This window comes from Notamacropus eugenii, chromosome 6 (genome assembly GCF_028372415.1).
Source record: "Notamacropus eugenii isolate mMacEug1 chromosome 6, mMacEug1.pri_v2, whole genome shotgun sequence".
Classification (NCBI taxonomy): Eukaryota; Metazoa; Chordata; class Mammalia; order Diprotodontia; family Macropodidae; genus Notamacropus; species Notamacropus eugenii.
The window spans coordinates 326,471,456-326,493,532 of NC_092877.1; the positions used below are offsets into that span (position 1 = coordinate 326,471,456).

Here is a 22,077-nt window from a genome sequence, read left to right on the forward strand (position 1 = left end):
AAATATTTTCTTAATCCCTGAGAGTTCATTAGCTGGTATTCAGAAAGAGTTTGGCTGGAGGCTGTGGAGACATGGGTCAGAAATACCAGGTGGTGCCAAGTCAAATTCACCTAAATGTAATGGAATTCTGGGATATCTATAGCAGAAGTGAAAATGTCAGTAGGATTCGCTCAGCATTCAGCTGAGAGTAGGTGTCCAATGACTGGCGAGATTTCACCAATGAATGTTGCGTTGGGGAGGGGAAGTTCCCTGAATCCCTGTCTTGGCATCTGGCAATACTAGTTCCAGTCTCTGTCTGGGGTAGAAGAACAGAGATTCCTGCGGGGTAGCCAGCACTGTCATTGGTTGAGGGGCCCTGGGTTATAAAGTGCTTAAATAACCACCTGAGGTGTTCCTCTGTATTCCTCAAACCAACTTTATATTGAAATTTGGGTATTTTTGATAACTTATGAAAAGAAAGATCTAAGAATAGTGCCCAGATTCTACTCTGCCTCTCAATTCGTTCTTTTACCCAGCACTATTTTTATGCTATGACAGCAATACAACAGAAACAATTTAAATAATAATTTCCTTTAGATGATGCTTGAAAAGAATAGCTAGTTTTCATAAGCTTTGTTAACTGAATTCTTTTTTTTATATAATAACCATTCAATAAATATTTGTCACTTGATTGACTTTCAGGGGGGCATGGACCTGATGGTTTAAAGGGAAACCCAGGATCTCCAGGACACTCAGGACTGCCAGGCTTTCCAGTAAGATTACTTGCAATGCAGACGATACAATACAATACTTACACTTAAGTACAATATAAATTGTTTGAACATTTTGGTTCAATTGTTTTTTTAATTCGATACCTGTGAGAATTCAGGCTCCTCTGATTGATGGATGAGAATCAGTCTTGAGGGCTACCCTTTAAGAATAATTTGTATAGCTCACGAGTTTCCTCACCTGGTGCTCAGGACCTTGGAACATTTGAATTTGACTCATGTCTAGTGTTTGTTTAGGGATCCTGATTCCCTAACAAGCATTTAGCTAACAAAGATTCGAACAAAGAAAAAGTTTATCATACAGAATACAGAAAGGACTCATATCTAAGCCCACAGGCAGCCAAGAAACATTCCCCTCTTATGGGTCCTACCTCTACCAGGGACCTAAACAGGTGATCCAGACTAATAGGATCACCCTGAGGTCTAGTTTCATCAAGTGACTTAATTCAGGGTTGATAGTCAACTCCTCACCCCCAGACCTAAAGATAAAGTGATTTGCCCATCATCACAGAGCTGGTAAAAGTCTGAACCAACGGAAAGGCAAGGTCTGACTCTGACATTCTTCCTGCTGAAGTTGCTACCACTTCTTTGAGGAAGGTAGAATTACAGCTCTTTAAGAATAAGATAGTGCTTGGGCAGCTAGGTGGTTCAGTGGATAGAGCACTGGCCCAGGAATCAGGAAGACTTGAGTTCAAATGTGGTCTCAGACACTTGACACTTACTAGCTGTGTGACCCTGGGCAAGTCACTTAACCCTGATTGCCTTGCAAAAGAAAAAACTGAGATAGTGCCAACTAAGGGGTGGTTTCTGAGTTAATTAATATTTTCAGCTCTTGCTATTCAGACCCCTACCTCATCCTCCCAGTTAACCATATTAACCATGAAATATGGTGGAACTGCAGTGATAAAACCTTGATGTCCTTCTCAAAACTAAAAAGGTTTTAATAAGTTTTATTTGATGATGGCATGATGTAAAAACTGGGTTCAAATCCCATTTCAGACCCTAGCTAGCTGTGTAAACCTTGCAAAATCACTTTACTCTGCCCAGTCTCCATTTCTTCACCTGTAAAATGTGGGTAATAATAGTATCTACCTCACACCTGAATCAGATAAAATAATGCATATAAATGAGCTCTGAAAACCTAAAAGCTCACCATTAATATACTATTACCTTATATATGAAATATATAATATACTACTGATATGTTATATTAAAATACTACTATTATATGTATTTAAGATGCAAACAAAACCAACTTCACAAAAAAAAAATGTAAACAAGATTTCTTTCTTACTCTCACTAGGGATTCCCAGGTGCTCCTGGTGATCAGGGAAGAAAGGGAGAAAAAGGTGAAACATCACATGAAGGAGAAGTAGGAGATCCAGGGGATCCAGGGAACAGAGGAGACCCTGGAAAAAAGGGCTCAGATGGAATTCCTGGAAAACCTGGCACAAAAGGATTACCAGGCCCAAAAGGGGAACCGGTTGGTACATGGTAACATTTCTAAAATTATGTTCACTGTATTTGAAATAAAGTTCGAGTTAAAGGAAAAAGTGATCTATGCAATGATAACTAGGATTGAATCATGTACATGAAGGAAGCTATCTTCATAATCCATTAGTACTAGTAATAAGGTAATATATACATAAGTTATGGTATTATTTAAATGACTAGCCCTCTACTAAAGTCCTCCACCAATTTCTCAGTGCCATTATTGATACTGGGCCCTTAATGCTTGTTTCAATGGAGTACCAGTTCTGGAAGAGCTCATCTATCTGGAAAGGCTTCAAGTACCAGGCTTGTGATAGACTGCCTATTTGTTGTTGAAGGTTCAACTTCAGAGCCAAGTTCAGAGAGGCTCATCACTAGAAGGCTGGTCACTAGGTGCATTTTCCAGCCACAGTAATTCATGAAACGTGGAAGAAGGAGTCAGTAACAAGCCCATAGACCCTTTCTACGAACCAAAGAACTAGCATCCAATGTTTTATGAGAATCTTTAACTCTGTACATTCATGATGGGTGTTCTAGAACTCTAAGTTGTTTATACAGGACTCATATAAGCAGGAAATTCTTCAAACATTCATTTACAGATACAGGCAAAAGTAAATATGTGTATTTAGACAAGTGTAAGTTTACACTCCACAGAAAATAAAGATCAGCCTAAAAGAGTATCAATTTTATATTCGATTGGGTTTTTTGTGGTTTTCCCCCCAGCAATATGAAGCAATTTCCCAGTGTGGAAACATTCTCCACCAGTGAAGATCAGCAGCTCATCTGTAATTTATAGTCTTAGCTCTCAGAGCACCAAGAGATTAAAGGACTTACTCATGGTCACAAAGATACTATGTGTTAAAGGCAGAATAGGTACTCCAGTCTTCTTGACTTCAAGGCCAGGCAGGATACTTTCCTGGTCCTCAGACTGGCATATACTCACACATCTTTATCATAAAAATCAAGGGTCCTTCCTGATAGTTTTGATGGAATGATATGTCACTGAACTGGAAATGGTGAAATAGCAGCTGGCCAGCAATGGTGGCACCCTGTTGAAGTAGAACTTCAACCCAAATGAATTTTTCCTAATAAACTTTCCATATCCTTGACCCTCGATGAGAAGGTCAAGGGTCGTCTAGGAGATACTAGTTATGTTGAAACTCTAGAACTCATGGGATAGATCAGCTGAATCAATTAGGGACCACAAGACTCCAATGTTTTCCTATTACCTTGAGTTTATTTTGCATGTATGTACATATATACATACATGTATATATACACATATGTATGCATATATACATATACATGTGTGTGCGTGTGTGTATATATATCCATATGTATATGCCTATGTTTTCTGATAAGAATATAAGCACCTTGAAGACAGGGGCTATTTCATTGTTTTGCCTTTGTATTCCCAGTACTTGGTGAAGTACCTAACACTTAGAGTATGTTTAACAAATACTTGTTAATCAATTGATTGAAGGTATGAAGACAAAGTATCAGATCTTACTATGCTTCAAGTATGAGCTCAGCAATGGATTAATAATCAAAAGATGAAGATTCAAGAAATCAGCTAGCTACGTATGGCAAACCAAATCACCAGAAGGTTGGCCACCAGGTGATGAATTTGTTTGATCACAGCAAGTTAGGAAACCATATACTAAGTCAGGGAAGGGTTATGATTGGCTTCGGTGAAATGAGTAACCACATTCATAAACTGTAAAGCAAACTTCTACATTCAGTGGTAACTATTATAAATTTGATATTCCCCAAAAATCTAATTGACTTTCATAAAGGTAGATTCTGTTATACATTACTAATTATCGCAAGTAGTCAACATTCATTTATTAAGTTCTTACTATGTGCCAGGCACTAAGTACTAAATACTAGTGCTAAGTATTAAGTATAAAAAATAAGTAGAAAAACAGAGAGGCTTTCATTCTGAGGAGGAAGACAACCCCTAAAAGAAAGCTGAAAGAAGCTGAAAAAGAAGAGAAGGGGAGAGCAATGTATCTGGGGAGGGAGCAAGGGAGAGGAAGTCCGGAGGGCAGCCTGAAGAGCAATGAGACAGTGCTGGCCTAGGTGTCTCCTTAGAGGACATGGGGCAGAGGGCACTTCTACTGTATCTGTAAAAATCAAACAAAATAGTAAATGCCAACCAGTTACATTTTCTTCCCATAGGTTGTGAATGGTGAAAAGGGGGAGAAAGGTTTTCCAGGAAATCCTGGTGACCCTGGGCACCCAGGACCCATGGGACCAGCTGGACTATCCAACTATGGACCACCAGGAAAACCTGGACCAAAGGGAGCCACAGGTGTACCTGGATTTCCTGGATCACCTGGAAATGACGGTTGGTTAGTTTATATGGGATCCAACTTATTTCCATGTATAGTAGATTTCTAAATTCTACCAAGTTTTTTATCTCAGTAGCAATAATAATAGCTAGAATTAAGTAGAGCTTTAAAATTTGCAAAGCACTTTACATTTGTTACCTTGTTTGATCCTCATTAGTCTAAATAACCTCAAGATCTGTGAGAAACAGAAATTATGTTTACTTTCTCTATGCATTTCTAAATTGCTTGTAATAATTTTTTTTCCTAATTACCAGGGTAATATGTATGTACCAATTTTACTACTATACTTTTTTTTAAGGTCCTAAAGGAGAACCAGGAATAGCAGAACCAGTACCTGGTCCTCCAGGACCTCCTGGGTTACCAGGGCTACCTGGCCTCCAAGGCACAACTGGTAAGTGTTTTCTTCTTCCAAGTAAAATATGAAGGATTAGAGTGCATTCTGAGTTCCCTGACCAGGAAAGCTTAGTAATAAAACCTAGTTAAGTCCAATTTATGAAACATCATTATCCAGTTTAAAAAGAGGGCAAGGGAAGAAAGGGGATTTCTTGCCTGTCCTCTGAAATGACTGTAACTATTCTCCCCATTAATGTTTATGACTGTTGAGCTCATTCTGTTCCAGTAGCTACAATGAATGCCCTAAAATAGGTAAAAATCACTTCAGAGGTGCCCAAGAAGAAAATACTAGAGATGATCAGGGAATTACAGGTTTAAAAAAATTTACAACTTCCTTGGGCCTCAATTTCTTCATTAGTAAACTAAGAACCTTCTTTAGGATTATATTCTAAACCTTAATTATATTTTTTCCTCAAGATGGAAATTCCATACAGGTTCAAAATGCTAGTTTAAAAAGCATGCACACATATATATATACACACATCAAATGCTGGTTTTGAAAGTTTATATGCATATGCACATACACATATGTTATATATACAGATATATGATATATAAGGTAAGTGAAATATGTATACATATGAATGTGTGTGTAGATATATATATATCTTTAAAGTATATATTTGTAGATTTAAGAATGTATCTGTGTGCAAGGTTTTCCAAAAGTTTAAATAGCTTAAAACTTCACTAAGACTTTTGGATACTCTGAATATATATTTCTTTAAACCAGAATTTTGAACCTGTATAGAATCTCTAAGGAAGAAATAGAGGTAGAGATGGAGAGATACATACATATGAGATAAAATTACATTTATAAATTATATTATATTTAAATATTATAGTTATTTACATTACAAAATTATAACTGTATTATCTATTTTATTGTATGTTATATGGAAATTTATATACAGATTATTTATATTATAATTATATGTAAATTAGTTACATTACAGCCATATTTATGTTATTAAATTACATATATATAAATTGTATCACATATAAATTATATACATATAATTTCTTTCTCATTCATGTATATTCTCATATATATTTTTTCTCTTAATCCCTATCTCTATTTCTTTCTAAGACAGAGATTCCATAAAGGTTCACCTTTGAAATACCCTGTACCTGTACAGTCTTGAATAAAGAAAAAGTGAGAGGAGAGAGAGGGAGGGAGAGAGATAATATATATTAAACTTTGCAGATTTCATTGATAAGTCCTTGGCAAGAATAGGAGGAGGTTTGGTTATTGTATTAATTTAAGTTTATCACAAAAACACAGTGATCATTCAAATACAGTTAGCAACCATTGATAAGCATCTATTAGGTGCCCATCACCGAGGACACAAGTGCATAGAATAAAGTAGTCCCTACTTTCAAGGAGCTTACATTACAACAGAAAAGGCTGTGTGTGTGTGTGTGTGTGTGTGTGTGTGTGTGTGTGTATACACAAATATACATATGGGTATATAAAGAGTGAGAAGAAAGCATAACTACATGCAGAGTTTATATATGTATATATGTGCATGTATATATGTGTGTGCACACATACAGATAGCTGTTAAGGAGGGCACTACAGATTCAATGACATAAGGTGAGGACAGAGTGCATCCCAGGCAAAGGGGACAGCCAGCACAGATACCCAGAGAGAGCATACGGAGTGGAATATGTGAGGGATATTAAGAGGCTTTGAACAGTGTAGGAGGGAGTGTAATATATAACAGGAGAGGTATCTTGGGACTAGCTGGTGAAGGGCTTTAAAAGCTAAACATTTCAGTTTATATTTTATCCTAGAGGGGTCAGGGAGCAACTGGAGGTGAGGGAGTAGTGGAGTAACATGGTCAGAACTATACTTAAGGAAAATCACTTTGGTTGCTATGTGGAGGACATTCTGTAAGTGGAGACCAACTTGAGTCAGGGAGACAAATTAGGAACTGTGGGCCTGAACCAAGGTGGAACAGAAATATGAGAAAGAAGATATCAGATGACAGAGATTTTTATAGGGGTAGAAACAGCAAAATTTGGCAGCGATTAGAGGTGTGGGTGAGAAAGAATATAGAAACCAAGATGGCACTGATTAATAACCTGAGAGTCTGGTGGTACATTTGACAGAAATAAGTTTAGAAGATGATGAAACAAGGCTGACTTTCTTCTGGTCTTCTTCTTTCAGGAAGACCAGGGTCCATGGGACCAAGTGGTAACCCAGGTTGTCCTGGGTCTGATGGTGAAGCAGGACTTCCAGGAATTGGAGTTCCTGGGCCTCCTGGACACAAGGGTAAATGCAAAATTTCAGTAAAAATTTTATTATTTTCCCCTAATAAAATAGCTAACAGTATTAGTTGATTTTTGAGGCTTACATAGTATGATTGGCAACAGACAAAAATTTATTGACTATGCCTACCATGTGACTACTTATACTATCTCAAATCTACAGCAAGTTCTAGAGTGACTCATTTCACAGAATATGTCTTTAAATATATTTAACTGTTCTACAGAGAAACAAACATGAACTAGGTAACTGTCAGCTTCATTATCCTATTCCTTCTTAGCCTTATCAAGCCTAGACAATCCCATATTATCTTCACAGATTCCCCTTTGTATATGTTTTTAAATACTTAGTGATCGAATTGAAAAGTTATAAAAATCACAAAAGGCTGAATACTATATACATGATTTTTAATAAACAAAAAAATTAAACCATTACCACTCACCCAGTTGTCTGGGACACAGAGAAGTTATTTAGTTTAAGAGAATTTTTCTTTTTATCATCTCATAATGAACACTCCAAAAGAAATGCAGGTGATGAAGGTCATGCTTTCCATCAGTATTTATGAGGTCCATTCCAAGAAATCAGGGGAACTTCTGAGTCATGCTGTTTTAAAATAACATCTAAGAAGTCTCAACTCCAAAGTTGTCACATGTATTCAAAATAGGCTAATACTAGTTGAGAATCTTTCCTATGTGGTTTGATTTGCTTTTAAGGTTTTATATTATAAATATAGGTCATAAATGAACACTTCCCAAATGTGAGAATTCTCATCCTACTGTTCTAAAGTCTTGATATTGAAGATAAGTCTGACATTCAGTTCACCCCCACCTTCAGTATGGCTCCAGTAAATTGCCTCTTCCTGCTGATTTCTGAACTAAAAGCCTGCCCCAGTTTTCTGTCCATGTCTTTCTCATCAGTGTTCTAATGAATGAACTCTATCTGCTTGCCCAGTTAGTTATTCCAGGGAATTGCTCTCTGGAACAAGACTTTGGAGCAGCTTAGATTCCCACTATCATTAGTGTTCTGGCCCTTTGCTATGATCATATGCTGGTCTTTTGATGAACTGAAGCTATCTTTGGCCTTGAGGGGTTGGAGTATGGGAGGTGTTTCAGCTCTTATAGTGAATAGCTCCAGGGCTATTTCAGCTCTCTTGTGAATCAGATCCACAACCATACGCTGCCAGCCAGCAGAAACCTTTATGCTTAGATTGTTTATCTTTTGAACTCTGGCTTTTGCCAGAGCTACAACTCCCTGAGTTCAGTCTACTATTTAACTTGAGGTAAATAAATTCCTTTCCATTCCTATCACACCACTGTTCACTAGCTTGAAAACATGTAATTTCCTACAAGTGTTCCCTTTAGCAAGATTACAAGAGTGAATGGAACACAAACTTTGGTCCCGTCTTCCTGTAGACACCAAATCACTGCTTCCCATATGTAAAGATTACAAAGTGTTCTATGACAGTTGAAGAAGAGTGTAAGATCACAGCAAGACTCAAGGTCTCATCACTGAGTCCAATTGAACTATGAACCTTAAATCAGCTGAAACTGAATCGGTTTTAAACCCAAAGCCTTCATGTGAAAAATTGTTGAACCAAAATAGTAATTCTACTTAAAAAAATAAACATATGGAATATTATTTCTGATGATTTTTTCCTCCCAAGGAGAACCAGTTTAAGCTAGTCCAAAGGGCTGAAAAGAAGAAAAAATATACTTATTGATTTAGCTCTTAAGTTTTCCAACCACCAAAACTATAGAAGTCAAAATAAAGTGTCTCTTAACAGAACTATTCCTGTGATTTTTTTCTGCTTGTTTTATAGGAGACAGAGGTTTTCCAGGAGCCAAAGGATCACCAGGTTGTCCAGGAGAAATGGGAAAACTTGGGTCACCTGGAATACCAGGGTTCCCAGGAGCAAAGGTCTGAGAGAATCACAAAATCGGTCTAATCAGGGTTCAGGTTAGGATTGTTGTGCCCAGTTGCTAGGCAACTGTGCATATTGCTAGGTTCAAATCTTTTAGAAAAGAGAGGCAGAAATTTCTGGCATGTTTACTGATTCCTCTTAGCAGGTTATTTCTGAAGCATTAAAAATTCATCTTTTTTGTAAAACACATAATTGAGCAAGTACTTTGAATGACATGTTGTTTGTTGTTTAGTCATTTCAGTTGGGTCTGACTCTTCATGATTCCATTTTCTTGGGGTTTTTTCTTGGCAATGATACTTGAGTGTTTTCTATTTTTCACTTTACAGATGAGAAAACTGAGGCAAATAGGGTTAAGTGACTTCCCCAGGGTCACACAGCTAGTAAGTGTCTGAGGCTGGATTTGAACTCAGGAAGATGAGCCTTTTGACTCCAGGCCTGGTGCTCTGTACATCATGCCACCCAGCTGCCCCTTTGAATGACACAGATAAAGTTAAAACAGAGAGAAGTCAAGTTGTTAAACATTTTTACTTGCAGAAAGAAAAACCAAACTTTACCAGAGTTTCATCTATTACTAGGATCTTATTACTAATTTCTTTTTTAAAAATCTGTTTATCTGCAGGTTAATGTTTTGAGTTATATTTCTTAGCTTCTTTAAAATATTTACTTAGTCTGATTTTAAATTGTCACTAATATTTTTTAGACCCTGAGTCAATTGGCCTAATGACTAGTGCTTGGTCTTAATGAGGCCATGGTTACAGATTTAGTTTCCAAAATGAATTTTTAGGTATGAAACCAAGAAGAGCTCTGTGCATGGCCACAAATTTGCACCTAAAACTCTGGCCAGTTATCTTGCAAGTATCAAAAATTGGTTACCAGGTAGAATTTTCTAGTGTGAATGACTGAGATCCCTGAGTTCCACCTATAGGAAGCAGTGAAAAGAGCCTTGGTCTTCGACATTTAGTAGCTGTGTGATCCTGAAAAAAGTCATTTAACGTCTCTGAGCCTCGGTTTTCCTATCTATAAAATGGTACTAATAATACTGATGCTGTTAACTGTTACATACATAGTTATCGTGAGCAACCTTTGAACCATAAAGTTCAAAATGTGGACCATGAACTACTAACTGCTGCTGCTGTAAAAATAACTCAATTATATGCTTTACTGATGGCAGATCAGAAGCATCATATCCTTATATGAATGGCAAGGCATATATACTTTTATTGCCATAAAAATGAGCACATAACTGACTCTTTCCACTGTACCACGCTGACTCCTCAGAGGCTTGTCATGAAATAGTCAACATGTATTTTTTAAGCACTTACCACGTGCCTGGCACTGTGATCAGTATCAAGGATACGATGAAAACCAAGATCCTGCCTTTAAAATGGCACCCATAAAGTGCTTTGTAAACTTGGAAGGGCAATATAAATGTTAACTCTTATTATTACTGATCAAAAATTATTGTTGTCTTCTGATGAAAATGGAGCAAACTACACACACTTAACAGCATTTTTCAGGCTTTGTGGCATTTAATTATACCAACTTTTTCATAAAAGGCAACAAGATACAGTGGGAAAAGCACAAACATGAGCACCAAGAAAACAGGATTATAGTCCTGATTCTTCCCCTAAAGTTGTATCACCTTGGATAAGTCCTTTAACTTCTCTGGGTCTATAATTCTCTAACCATTTGTAAAATTAGGAGGTTGAATAAGATAGTTCCTAAGAGCCATCAACACAATGTTCTACAAAATGTATTACATAATATTATAGCTGCCTCAAATAATAATGTGCCTTTAAGAAATAAAAAAGAGCAAATTCCTTCCTTCTCAAGTAATATGACAAAAGAAAGCCTCTGAATACCTTCTAGCCAAAAAAAGGGAAGGTCCACAAGTTATGGTTGGGGTCTCTGAACATCTATCTCATTTTCAAAACAAAAATGTGCAATTATCTTAAGTTCTAGTAGGGTTATGGGAAAGGTGTGAGGGATTTTTAATGACTGGATCCCCACTGTGAAGGTATAGCAAATCCATAACAAGCATTCCTCATGCCTGGGCAACCCTCTGAAAACAAAAAAGAAAAGCACCCATAAATCTACTTTTTAAGACAAGTTCTATTGGAGTTTGGGGGCAAAAAACATACCCCAGGACATAGCAAAGCCATTCATCATCAGAGGAGCTCACCCTAGGTTGAGGAGAACAGTGAGAAAGTACACACCATCTCATAATTTACCAATTTATGCTAATTATTCTTATCAATTAATGGTAAACTCAGTTTAGCATTAGGGATGCTGTTAAAGTTTTAAGCACTGTTATAAATTTTGGTGCCCTAAGGCAAGATGATGGTCACCCCAAACTAGTTATAGCTCTGATGTAGAACCTGACATTCACTCTACCTGGTCCTGGCATAAAACCTAAAAACATGACCAATGTCTGTGACCTATCTTTGTGAATACATGAAAACATCTATATTCTTGGATTTAGGATGTGTAGCTTCACATATTCATTGTGAACATCTCAACATCCCAATGTGGGTTCAACTTCTTCTCCCTAATATGGCTCCTCTGTCTTTTTGATGCCTGATGAAATAAATGGCTTTAGGCACTAAAGCTAAATGTGCAGAGACCTGTCTCTACCTCTATCTCTTAAACTTGATATCTACAGCTGGAAAAGGAATGGTAGAAATAATGAAGAAAATCTGAAGTAGCAACTATGGAGGAAAAGGCTTGGCGCTAGTCTTCCATGTAGAAATAGTTTCAGATTTAGAAATCAGAAGACCTGGGGTGAGATACTGGTTCTTCTAATTATTACCTGTGCAACCTTGGCCAAGTTAACTTCATGTTTGGGCCTCAGTTTCTTCATCTGAAAAATGAGGGAGTATAGGATGATCTTATCTAGTTCTAAATCCTATGAACTATTGTGTCTAGGAAGAGTTTCTAGACCAGGAAATGAGAAATCCAGGGGTCTGGTCTCCACCTGGCTACTGAAGTCGTGTGACCTTAGACAAATCATTTTTTTGTTTCACTTTTTAAAAAATAAAGGAGTGGAACTAGATGACTTCTATGCCCTTTTTAATTCTTGATTTCTTTGAATTTAAATAAACAAATCTTAAATGTAAGGGACTGTGTGGCTATGTAGGATTTGGAGTCAGAGAACCTGGGTTCAAATTTAATAATATTTTATTTTTTTCCCAATTACATGTAAAGACAATTTTTACAAGCTGTGTGACTTTGTGCAAGTTATAGAACCATAGATTCAGAGTGGAAATGTACCCTCTCAGCTCTGGAATATCTGCCCATAGTCCTGTTGTCCTGGTTCCTGAGTGCCCCGGATAGCCCATTATATTTAGACAGCCTGTGAGACAGACCTTATCCTACTGCCCGGTGATCCTGTTCAATGCTCTGTGATCCTCTGTTGTGCTCCCTCCCCCAACCTATCTTCCCTTTCCAGTTCTGGAACCATAATTGAATCAATACTACATAGCGCAAAGGGCAAAACCCATTGCACTATGGCTCCAATCACCATCTCTCTTTCTAAATCAAAAGACTCAGATCTGGCCACCATTTCCCTACAGGTGTTATCTCCCCCTAATATATAAGCTTTTTTGAAGTCAGGGGCTGTCCACTTTTGTATTTGTATCACCAGCGCTTAGCATAGCATTTGGTATCTAGCATACATATAATAAATGCTTTTCATTTATTCATTCCTTCATTGATTTATATCTAGTTCAACTCCCTCATTTTCCAGACAAGGAACCTGAGACCCAGAGTCTAGTTCCGTGACTAGTTCCAAAGTCACAGAGGCAGTTATTGGCAGAGCTGGTCCCTCTGACCCACACCAACACCACATCTTGTTCTTCAGTTTCTTGAAGTTTCTACTAGCTCCTGATCCTATTGACTTTATATGATTTTTCTATGGTTTAGGGAGACCCAGGTACAGCGATGCCTGGAAAACCAGGGATCACTGGTTTTCAAGGTGAAAAAGGAAGTTCAGGGGAAAATGGAGCAAATGGACTCCCTGGACTTCCAGGCCCTCCAGGATTCCCAGGAAATGAAGGACCTAATGGGCCACCAGGTACTTGGCTTGGTTATTTGCAACCACATCAGAACTAAGCAAAAATAAAAGAAAATCCTATCTCTTGGGTCTTAGGGAAAAGGGACAGAGGAAAAAGGGGGCACATGGGAAGAAAGGCCATTTTTGGAAAATTTTTCTATTCTTCCATAGAAAAAACAGAGGCAGAAGTAGCATACATACACACACACACACACACACACACACACACACACACACACACACATACACACACACACACACACGGAACTCCCGGTGTGCAATCTCCTAATGATTGAGACAGTTAAATATTTTGTAACTTACAATCTTACAGAAATGCTTGAGGAACTGAGGATGACTTTCCCACAGTCACATGCTAGTGTGTATCAGAGTTAGGACTTGTAGTTACCCAGGCCTTCTTCCTCTAGACTCCACAGCCAACCCTGGGTCTACAATGCTGGACTGAAGAATGCTTTATTATGCAAGCATTATGGAAGCTTTTTATTTGCTATTTTTATTTCATTGCTTCAAAGATGTGATAGGCTCGGTAGGGTAGCTCCTGATTATATCTATGCTGAGCACAACTTTTCTATGACTTAGGAGACTGGCTTTGTCTTTATGACTTGAAGTAGTCAAAGAATATGTTGCCAAGTGGTTAACCCTTGGGTGATTATTGTCACTAAAGCTAACCATGCTGATCCTCAGAGGGGAGGCTCGAACATCCAGAGACTTTACAATTTGTTAGGAGATACCAGGATTTGAGCTCCATTGACAAATCTTTCCTTGGTCACCTCCATGACATAATGGGGCATCATAGTAAGACTATGATCTACGACCTTCTTCAAAACAATTTATTCTTTCTTGGATATTTTATGATAGTGACATCTGAGTGTTTCTTATATTTTTCATTCATTTCAGAAGAGGGGAATACAGGGAGAAGATCCAGAATGGATAGGGAATGGACCTGTGATTTCACTGATATAGTATGTATGTTACCAAGAGGTTGAGGGACTAGCCCAGGATCACAAGAACAGTATATATCAGAGACCAGATTTGAACTCAAGTCTTGCTGGCTCTAAGCCCATTTTTCTATCCACTATGCCACCCTGCATCTCATTTCTAACTAAAGAGTTTTTGAAGTCTCAGTTCTTTCAAGAAATCTCTAAATTTAAAGGATTAAATCAGAAATATACATAATTTTCTTTCTGGTATTTTCTGAACAGTTACATCCTTAAAAAGTTATATCCCTGCATGACAGGGACAAAATGAGTCAACATTTATAATAATAAAAATAATCATGAACAAATTATACCTCTTGTCCAGATTATGACGTGCAGTTAGACAATCTATGGAGCTCATCTAATCTGCATATGTACAGGTTAGTAATATGTCTCTAGTTAACAAAAGGTGTGTGTATATACAAACGTACATATATACAGGAATACAGGAATATTTGAGTGTATATGTACCTAACATATAGATTGTATACACTGCAAATGAGCACTGAGTTTATATATGTGTGTGTGTGTGTTTATGTCTGTATACGTATTGCATACACACATATATTTTCTTAGACATAAGCTGCATGTAAATAGACAATAAATTGAACCCAAAACTAAAATAGAAGTGTGTCCTGGATTACTTCTGGAACAGTACAGTTTAATAACCTCAAGCTTCTCCTTGAAACAAAGGATGGACTACCTTGTACCTTTTACATTCCAGTATTCTACTGGTGATTTTATATAGCTGTGGGCTATGGAATACTTCAGTCTTCAGTGAATTAAAAATATCACTCAGAGAGCAATGGAGAGGTACATTGACAAATGTAAACAGACTACAACATTTTGAAGAGAACTTCTGAAAAGATATGGAATGAAGAAAGCCATCATATAAAAGTCTGATCTAGAAAGACAAGCTTATCACACCAGAAAAGGGAGGGATAGATAACTCATGGCCATCCTAAGGGCTCTAGGGAATCCTCACTCTGTCAAGAGGAAGAAAGAAACATCCCGAGAATGTTAAGTAGACCTTTTGTGGACAAAAGAATATGAGGAATATGGATAACAGTTACAGAGAATGGGCAGTCACAAGTGGGCTGGGAACTGCATCACTGGAGTATCATGAATCCAGGAAAAGTATGCACCCCAATGAGCTCACAGATCTACTCAAAGTATCATGGTGACTCTTTGTAGTTCATGTGATTGTATTTGTCCATTTCTGTTTTCCAGGGGAGCCTGGCCTTCCTGGACCTCCAGGATATAATGGGATTCCAGGAATCTGCATACCAGGAGCAAAGGGAACCCAAGGACTTCCAGGTTTAAATGGACTGAAAGGACTACAAGGTAGAACTACTACTGTGTCAAACATTAAAATGGACAGACGATGTGGGCTAAAATGTGAAAGCTGCTTTACAGGAGCTAAAAATAAATAGGTGCATATATCACAAATAGATAGAAATTAAAGTAACCCCCACATAATAGATAGCATGAATTTTCTTCTCCTGAGTTTGTCATCTGTGTTTCTGTCTTCACTTGAGCAAGTTACTGAAGCTGTGTGGGACTCAGTTTTCTTTTAGCTGTACATCCTAGTCCATTAAATATAAATTCCCTCACAAATAATAACAATATCACCACAATGATGAAAATCTTAGCAAAAATGGCTTCCTGTTTGTATAGGCAGTATTAATCAACAAACTAGGCTCTGCAGCAAAGAGGTTACAATTCTTCGATAATCATAGAATTAACCTAGTTGAAAAGACTTTAAGAGTTTATATGATCTATTCCTCTCTCATTTCCTCAGATAAGGAAACTGAAGTCTAACTAGTTTTAGCAACTTGCTGAGTACCACATTCCTAGTTAGAGCTGAGGCAAGGACCAGAACTCTGGTGTATGAATGAATACCCAGGTTGCTGCTCTTTTCATCACGCAGTGCTAAAGGAAAAGTTGAGGGCTTAATGTGCCTCCTCCACTAGAATGTCAATTCTTTGAGCACAGGAACTATTTCATTTGGATCTATGTATCTCCAGCACCCAGCACAATGTCTGGTATATAGTTGGTACTTAATAAATGCTTTCTGATTGATCTAGTTCTCAGTTGTACTTAACCATTTCCATTACCACTCCAACTTTATCCTTTTACTATTTGATTTTGGAGGATGAGAAAGACAGAAGGTTTTGTTGCTGTTGAGAGGCAGCATGGTGGAATACTAGCATTACTGAATTCAGATTAAGGAGGCCTCAGTTTTACTGACAGCTGTGTGGCCAGGGGGGAATTCATTCACACCTCTGGATCTCAGTTTCTTCATGTGCAATGTCAGTCATGTTACTTATATTAATTATCTCTCAAAGCTGTTGAGGAAAGCTACTTATGAACCTTAAAGACCTATAGAAATATGAATTAGAGTTATTGATGATTTTTGTTTTTGAAGGAGACAGAGGCTTGGATGGTCCTAAAGGGGACCCAGGGATACCAGGCTTAGACAGGTCTGGATCCCCAGGAGAACCTGGGCCACCAGGACTGCCGGGTCATCAAGGGGATAAAGGACTAGTGGGTCCAGCAGGACATCCAGGAGCTCCAGGACACCCAGGTCCACCAGGTATTAGACATACTTTTTTAAATCAGAATTTTTCTTTCAGTTTATGAGGCGTCTATTCTGAACTATTTGTTAGAAGGGTTAACGTCAATAACATGTGATAATTTATGTTTACCTTGCATTTATTGAGGGTCTTCCTTTGGTATCCTAAGGCTATAGACGTTTTGTTGTTCTCCTCTAGAGAAAATGAAGAAATGGCAACTCTGCTCTAAACTGGATCAATACTCGTTAGCCATTCCAAAAATGTATTTGGTATCAAGGTTGAGAAATAGGACTTTTATTGCCCATCTATTTAACAAACAAGTTTCCTACTTACAGAAATCTCTCATTTGATTGTTTTACTTAGCTCTTAATTCTCTTTTCACAATTTTCTTGCATCACTCTAATTTATTTTCTCAATTTTTCTTGTGTTATTCTTGTCTCTTTAAGTCTTCTAGTAATTCTCTTTGGGCCTGTGTTCATTAGCATCTTTCTTTTAGCTATTTAGTATCTTTTAGCTATTTTCACATTGTTGTCTTCTTCTGAGTTTGTGTCTTGGTCATCCCTGGCACATAGTAACTTTTTGTAGTCAAGTTCTTTTTTGTTGTTTGTTTATTTTTCAGTCTATTTCTTAACTTTGAACTTCATGTTAAAATTGAGTTCTGGTCACCGACAGGTGAGAAGGTTCCATGCTGTTTTCAAAGCTAGTTCTGAGGGTCTGAGAGTTTTCAGTGCTTCTAAGGTGGTATGATCTGGGGAGAGATATGGTTACTGCTCTTCTGGTCTGTGCTCTGGTATTTATCCAGGAAAGACCCCTACTATCCTGTAGCTGCAAGTGCTAGTGCTCCACTTGGTCCTGGAACTATGACCAGGTCCCCTGCAACCACAAGCATTAGTGTTCTTCCCTGCCTTGGAATTGCCACCAGGTCACCTGTTACTCTGTGACTGACCCCAAGTGTTCCTCTCCACCCCAGAACTGCAACCCAGAATTGGTTATAAGCAATATAGATGCCAATCAGTGCCTGCTGCACCCAATGCCAGAAAAGGGTCCCCTGTAATCTTTTTTTGACCAGTTGTCCAACCCCCTTACTGTCTCTGGACTGAGAGCTCCCAAGGATGCTGCCACCATTGTCACAGCCACTTCCAAAGCCCACAGCTGGTGCTGTTCCTACCCCAATGTCATAGACCTTTCCTGCCATTCTTCTAAGTTGCCTTAGGCTGGAAAAAATGTCTCACTCTGACCTTTTGTTGGCTCTGTCACTCCAAGATTTGATTTGAATTTTAAAGTTGTTCAGAGGGGAATGTTGAGAGAGTTTGACTGGGTTGCTACCTCCAATACACCATCTTGGTTCCACTCCAATCAGTTTCCATCCTTTGACTCTTAACATCTGTTTCTATTTTATACTGAATATTCGGGCACTTCAGCTGATTTTCCCACTTAGGCAGTGAAAAATACCTGACCCAAAACTGTGATTTTCTTTGCTCTGAAATCCAAAAACCTTTTATGTTGCTTCAATTCCACAGGCCAAAAGGGAGAAACTGGCATGATGGGTTATCCTGGAATAACTGGGCCTCCTGGGATTCCTGGAAACCCAGGCACCCCAGGACAAAAGGGTAAGTTGTACTGGTGAAGGTATACATAATGCAGTGGAAAGAACATTGAACCTGAAGTCCGAATACGTCGGTTTTATTTCTGGTTGCTTCTTGCTAGCTATCAGTTTCTTCATCTGTGGAGCGAGAACAATAACACCTGTATTACTGAACCTATCTCAAAGAGCTACCTTGTCAAATCTGAAGCACTATATCAATGTCAGCTGTGATCACATATATTATTATCTATTTTCAGTATTTAGAAAGAATATATGTTTGGATCTTTAGAGGAGACCGATTCACATATTCACTTCAGTGGGAAAAAGAGTTCTTAAAAGAATGCATTCTGTTGTACCTTTTTCTTCTGTTTCTTATTTTTGTGTCTCCCTCAACCCATCCCACTGATTTATCCCGTATCAAAAAAATTTTAATCAGTGCTCCTGAGAACTTTTTAGCATAGTGTACCAACTCACCTTTTCCAGTTATATACACCTTAGACAATGTGGAGTTTTTTTATAATGTTGATGTATGTAGGAGAGTTATCTTGACTTATAAGAACATTAAAGACAGCTTTTGCTCTACTGAGTCAAATTCTTTCTTGTAAAAAATAAAATAAGATGTTACATTCTTTATATCTCTGAGTCAATTGTGTGATATTGTATGTGTATATATATATATATGTACATATATATATACATATATATATATAATTCTTATAAAGATTTTATAATAGTGCAGGTATATGGGCCAGTAGTTGCAGATAATTTCAGTTGCTTTTGTTTTGGGTAAATTTTATTTTCCAATATTATAAATAATATTTTCCAAGATTTTATAACAAGGCCATAATCAAGAACTAAAGATATTGCTCCTTTTTTTAGGTAGCTTTGGAATTCCAGGAAGAAAGGGGAAGAAAGGACTTCCTGGAGCAAAAGGGGAAAGAGGTAACAAGGGAACTCAAGGACCATCAATGATATCAGCTGATGTAGGAGAGAAAGGTGAACCAGGACGAGAAGGTAAGGAGAGTTCTTGAATCTAAAACACCTTTTATGGTTAAAGTGTGTTTCTGAACACATTTTGTGTTTCTGTGCATTTGTAGTGTCACCAGAATAAAATTAAATTTAAAAAAGTAGGTGCTCCAAAATTCTAGTTCTTTTTGTGAGAAAATGCTACCCACTGAGAAATTAATTAATTAATTAAATTAGTTTATATGATGTATAGATGGAAGAGATATAATAAATATAATTATGTATAATATGCATATTGTATATAATAATATATAATAAATTAATTAATAAAATTAAAATAATGTAATTAAAACCTTATCTTAATGTACCTGGCAATCCTGGAAAGCACTGGGACTGAGTTCTGCTCCATGTATACCCCCAAATTTTGTCTGCAACACATGCTATCTACATATTGTAATTTTAAAAAGTTATCTACAATCACTACGTACACTTAGCAATTAGCTAATATGCCTAGTAGCTTGGAATTCACATATATTCAATTTGACATTTTAATGTTTTTGATCCATTTCATCTTAAAAATAAAGGTGAAAAAATTATTGAGGCAAGGTGAGAAAAAAGGCCTAGTCTTTGTTTTTGTCTTTTTTGCCAAACTTTAATCATGTATACCCAGAAAGCCAAAAAGAAAATATTAACATTCTACATAAATTAAACCTAAGAAAGAGCAAGAAGAGCAGCCTTCTCCCGCTGTGAGATCCCTCCATTATCACAGCCCCTTTCCTTAATTGGTCTCTTTCTCTCGCCCCCTGCAATTGAGAGAAAGGCCAAGGCCAGCCATATTATAGTTGTTCCTTCTGGACTTTCTCCATCTCTTCCTGCCCATCCAGGCTTTTACCTTTCTTTTAATTGTTTTCTTCTCTGTCTTCACTACAAGAAGTCTATGCCCTTTGAGGACAGGGACTGGCTTTTTTTTTCTTACATTTGTACTCCCAGAAGTTAGCACAGTGTCTGGTACATAGTAAGCACTTAATAAAGGCTTGTTGACTTGTTCACTTGATTGGAGCAGGAATAAAAGCTCATTGATATTCATGGTCTCTAAGAAGTAAAGATCTAACAAAATTTCCATTAATTTTGGAAAAACTGTCATCCTCTTGTTAAAACACAGGAATGAATTTAAAAGCTGCCATAAAGAAGTACTTTCATTATAAAAGCAAGTTAGAGAACAGAGGTCTTTTTTAGGAACCTCTCATATTTTCATTTAACCCAAAAAATTCATTATTTTCAGATTTATAAAATCCTGGGTTATATTTCACTTTTGGCTGGAAAAATAACTTCTTAGGAAATAATACTACTATGTTATCATATTTTTAAAAAACTATTAATATAACTTTTTAAGTAATGTGACAAAATGCAATTACTGACACAAACTTAATTACAACAACTAGATCTAATGTGTTTATTCAGGTAATAGCTTTGATTGACTCTGCTTTGGCAGACAAACTCACTACTGTTTTGGATTATTTGTGTAATTTGGTCAGCATTTTATAAGCCTTTTATATGGAAATCCCAATATCATATCCATTACTACATAAGCTATATTTTGACCCTAACACATATATGAACTGTACATACAAAGAAATAATTCAGCATCCCATTGAATTCAATCCTTTCACAGAGCATGAGGTAAAATATATGTATATTTCTAAGAAAAATGCTATACAAGGAAATAATTCAGCATCTCACTAAATTCAGTCCTTTCATAGAGCATGAGGTAAAATATACATATATTTCTAAGAAAAAGATTATACCTAGCCAGCACAGTATAACAGGAACAATTATGAAAACTGAAGTCAAAAGAACTGTGTTTGAATTCTACCTGCTACTTTCTTCCTATGTAACAGTGGACATGTTACTTAACCTGAATATCAGTTTCTTTATCTATAAAATGGGAATAATACTTTTAGTATTTATATCATAGTACTTCTATGAGGAAGTTATGAGTTGATGTAGGTACAACGAGGATAATCAGGAGTCCAAAACTCCCCCTCATTTGGTGGACTGATGTACTTCTGGAACTAAATGTTTGACCTGGTCCTTTCCAATGGGTGATCCTCTTGAGTAAGGACATGTTCAACCAGAGGATTGTGATTGATTCCCCTATGATCTCCCTCCCCCGCTTCCACACAACCACTGTCAGTAACTGGGGGACTACACCAAAGAACACTGGGTAGTGAGCAAGGAAAGATGCCAGCTCAGTAGACTTTAAAGGAAGAGAGAACACTGTGGCATGTGAAGATGGAGAGTCCACTGTATGAGGCTGATTCAATTATATTGGTTAAAACTGAAATACAGAGAAGAGATGCATGTAAAGAAAAGAAAGCTTGGGTGACTCAGTCCCAGGCACACTAATAATCAACAAAGCTGCTACATTAATTTGAAACAGAATGGCTATGGACCTGAACAAAACTCTCTTGCGTCTTCTAATACCCCATGTTTTTACCCTAGGACCTTTGGGAGGCCTTGGCCAGAAAGGAAAGAAAGGTACACCAGGTCTACCAGGGCTACAAGGCCATGATGGAATGCCTGGAAGGCCAGGGCTACCAGGTATATTAGAGTCACAGAAACACTGTATTTTAGAGTTAAAAGTAACTTTAGAGACAAAAACCCCTGACATTGGCTTCACAGGACTTAAACCTGACACCAAAGTCTATT

The 22,077-nt window shown here is 37.4% G+C and overlaps 1 protein-coding gene across 3 annotated transcripts in view; it reads left to right on the top strand.

Annotated features, from left to right (window-relative positions):
• Nucleotides 1–22,077, top strand: part of COL4A3 (collagen type IV alpha 3 chain) — a 173,276-nt gene that overhangs the window by 104,885 nt on the left and 46,314 nt on the right. For 2 of the 3 annotated variants that reach the window (XR_011968996.1, XM_072617991.1), the window contains exons 24-35: nucleotides 682–752; nucleotides 2,071–2,250; nucleotides 4,440–4,608; nucleotides 4,911–5,003; nucleotides 7,176–7,280; nucleotides 9,094–9,191; nucleotides 13,117–13,267; nucleotides 15,472–15,585; nucleotides 16,670–16,837; nucleotides 18,338–18,427; nucleotides 19,282–19,416; nucleotides 21,871–21,969. Coding sequence is in view for 2 of the 3 variants with exons in the window: in XM_072617991.1 (XP_072474092.1) it covers nucleotides 682–752; nucleotides 2,071–2,250; nucleotides 4,440–4,608; nucleotides 4,911–5,003; nucleotides 7,176–7,280; nucleotides 9,094–9,191; nucleotides 13,117–13,267; nucleotides 15,472–15,585; nucleotides 16,670–16,837; nucleotides 18,338–18,427; nucleotides 19,282–19,416; nucleotides 21,871–21,969 (1,473 nt within the window). In the remaining variant the exon portion in view is untranslated. The remainder of the gene's footprint in view (nucleotides 1–681; nucleotides 753–2,070; nucleotides 2,251–4,439; nucleotides 4,609–4,910; nucleotides 5,004–7,175; nucleotides 7,281–9,093; nucleotides 9,192–13,116; nucleotides 13,268–15,471; nucleotides 15,586–16,669; nucleotides 16,838–18,337; nucleotides 18,428–19,281; nucleotides 19,417–21,870; nucleotides 21,970–22,077) is intronic. The other variant, XM_072617992.1, reaches the window with a different exon arrangement.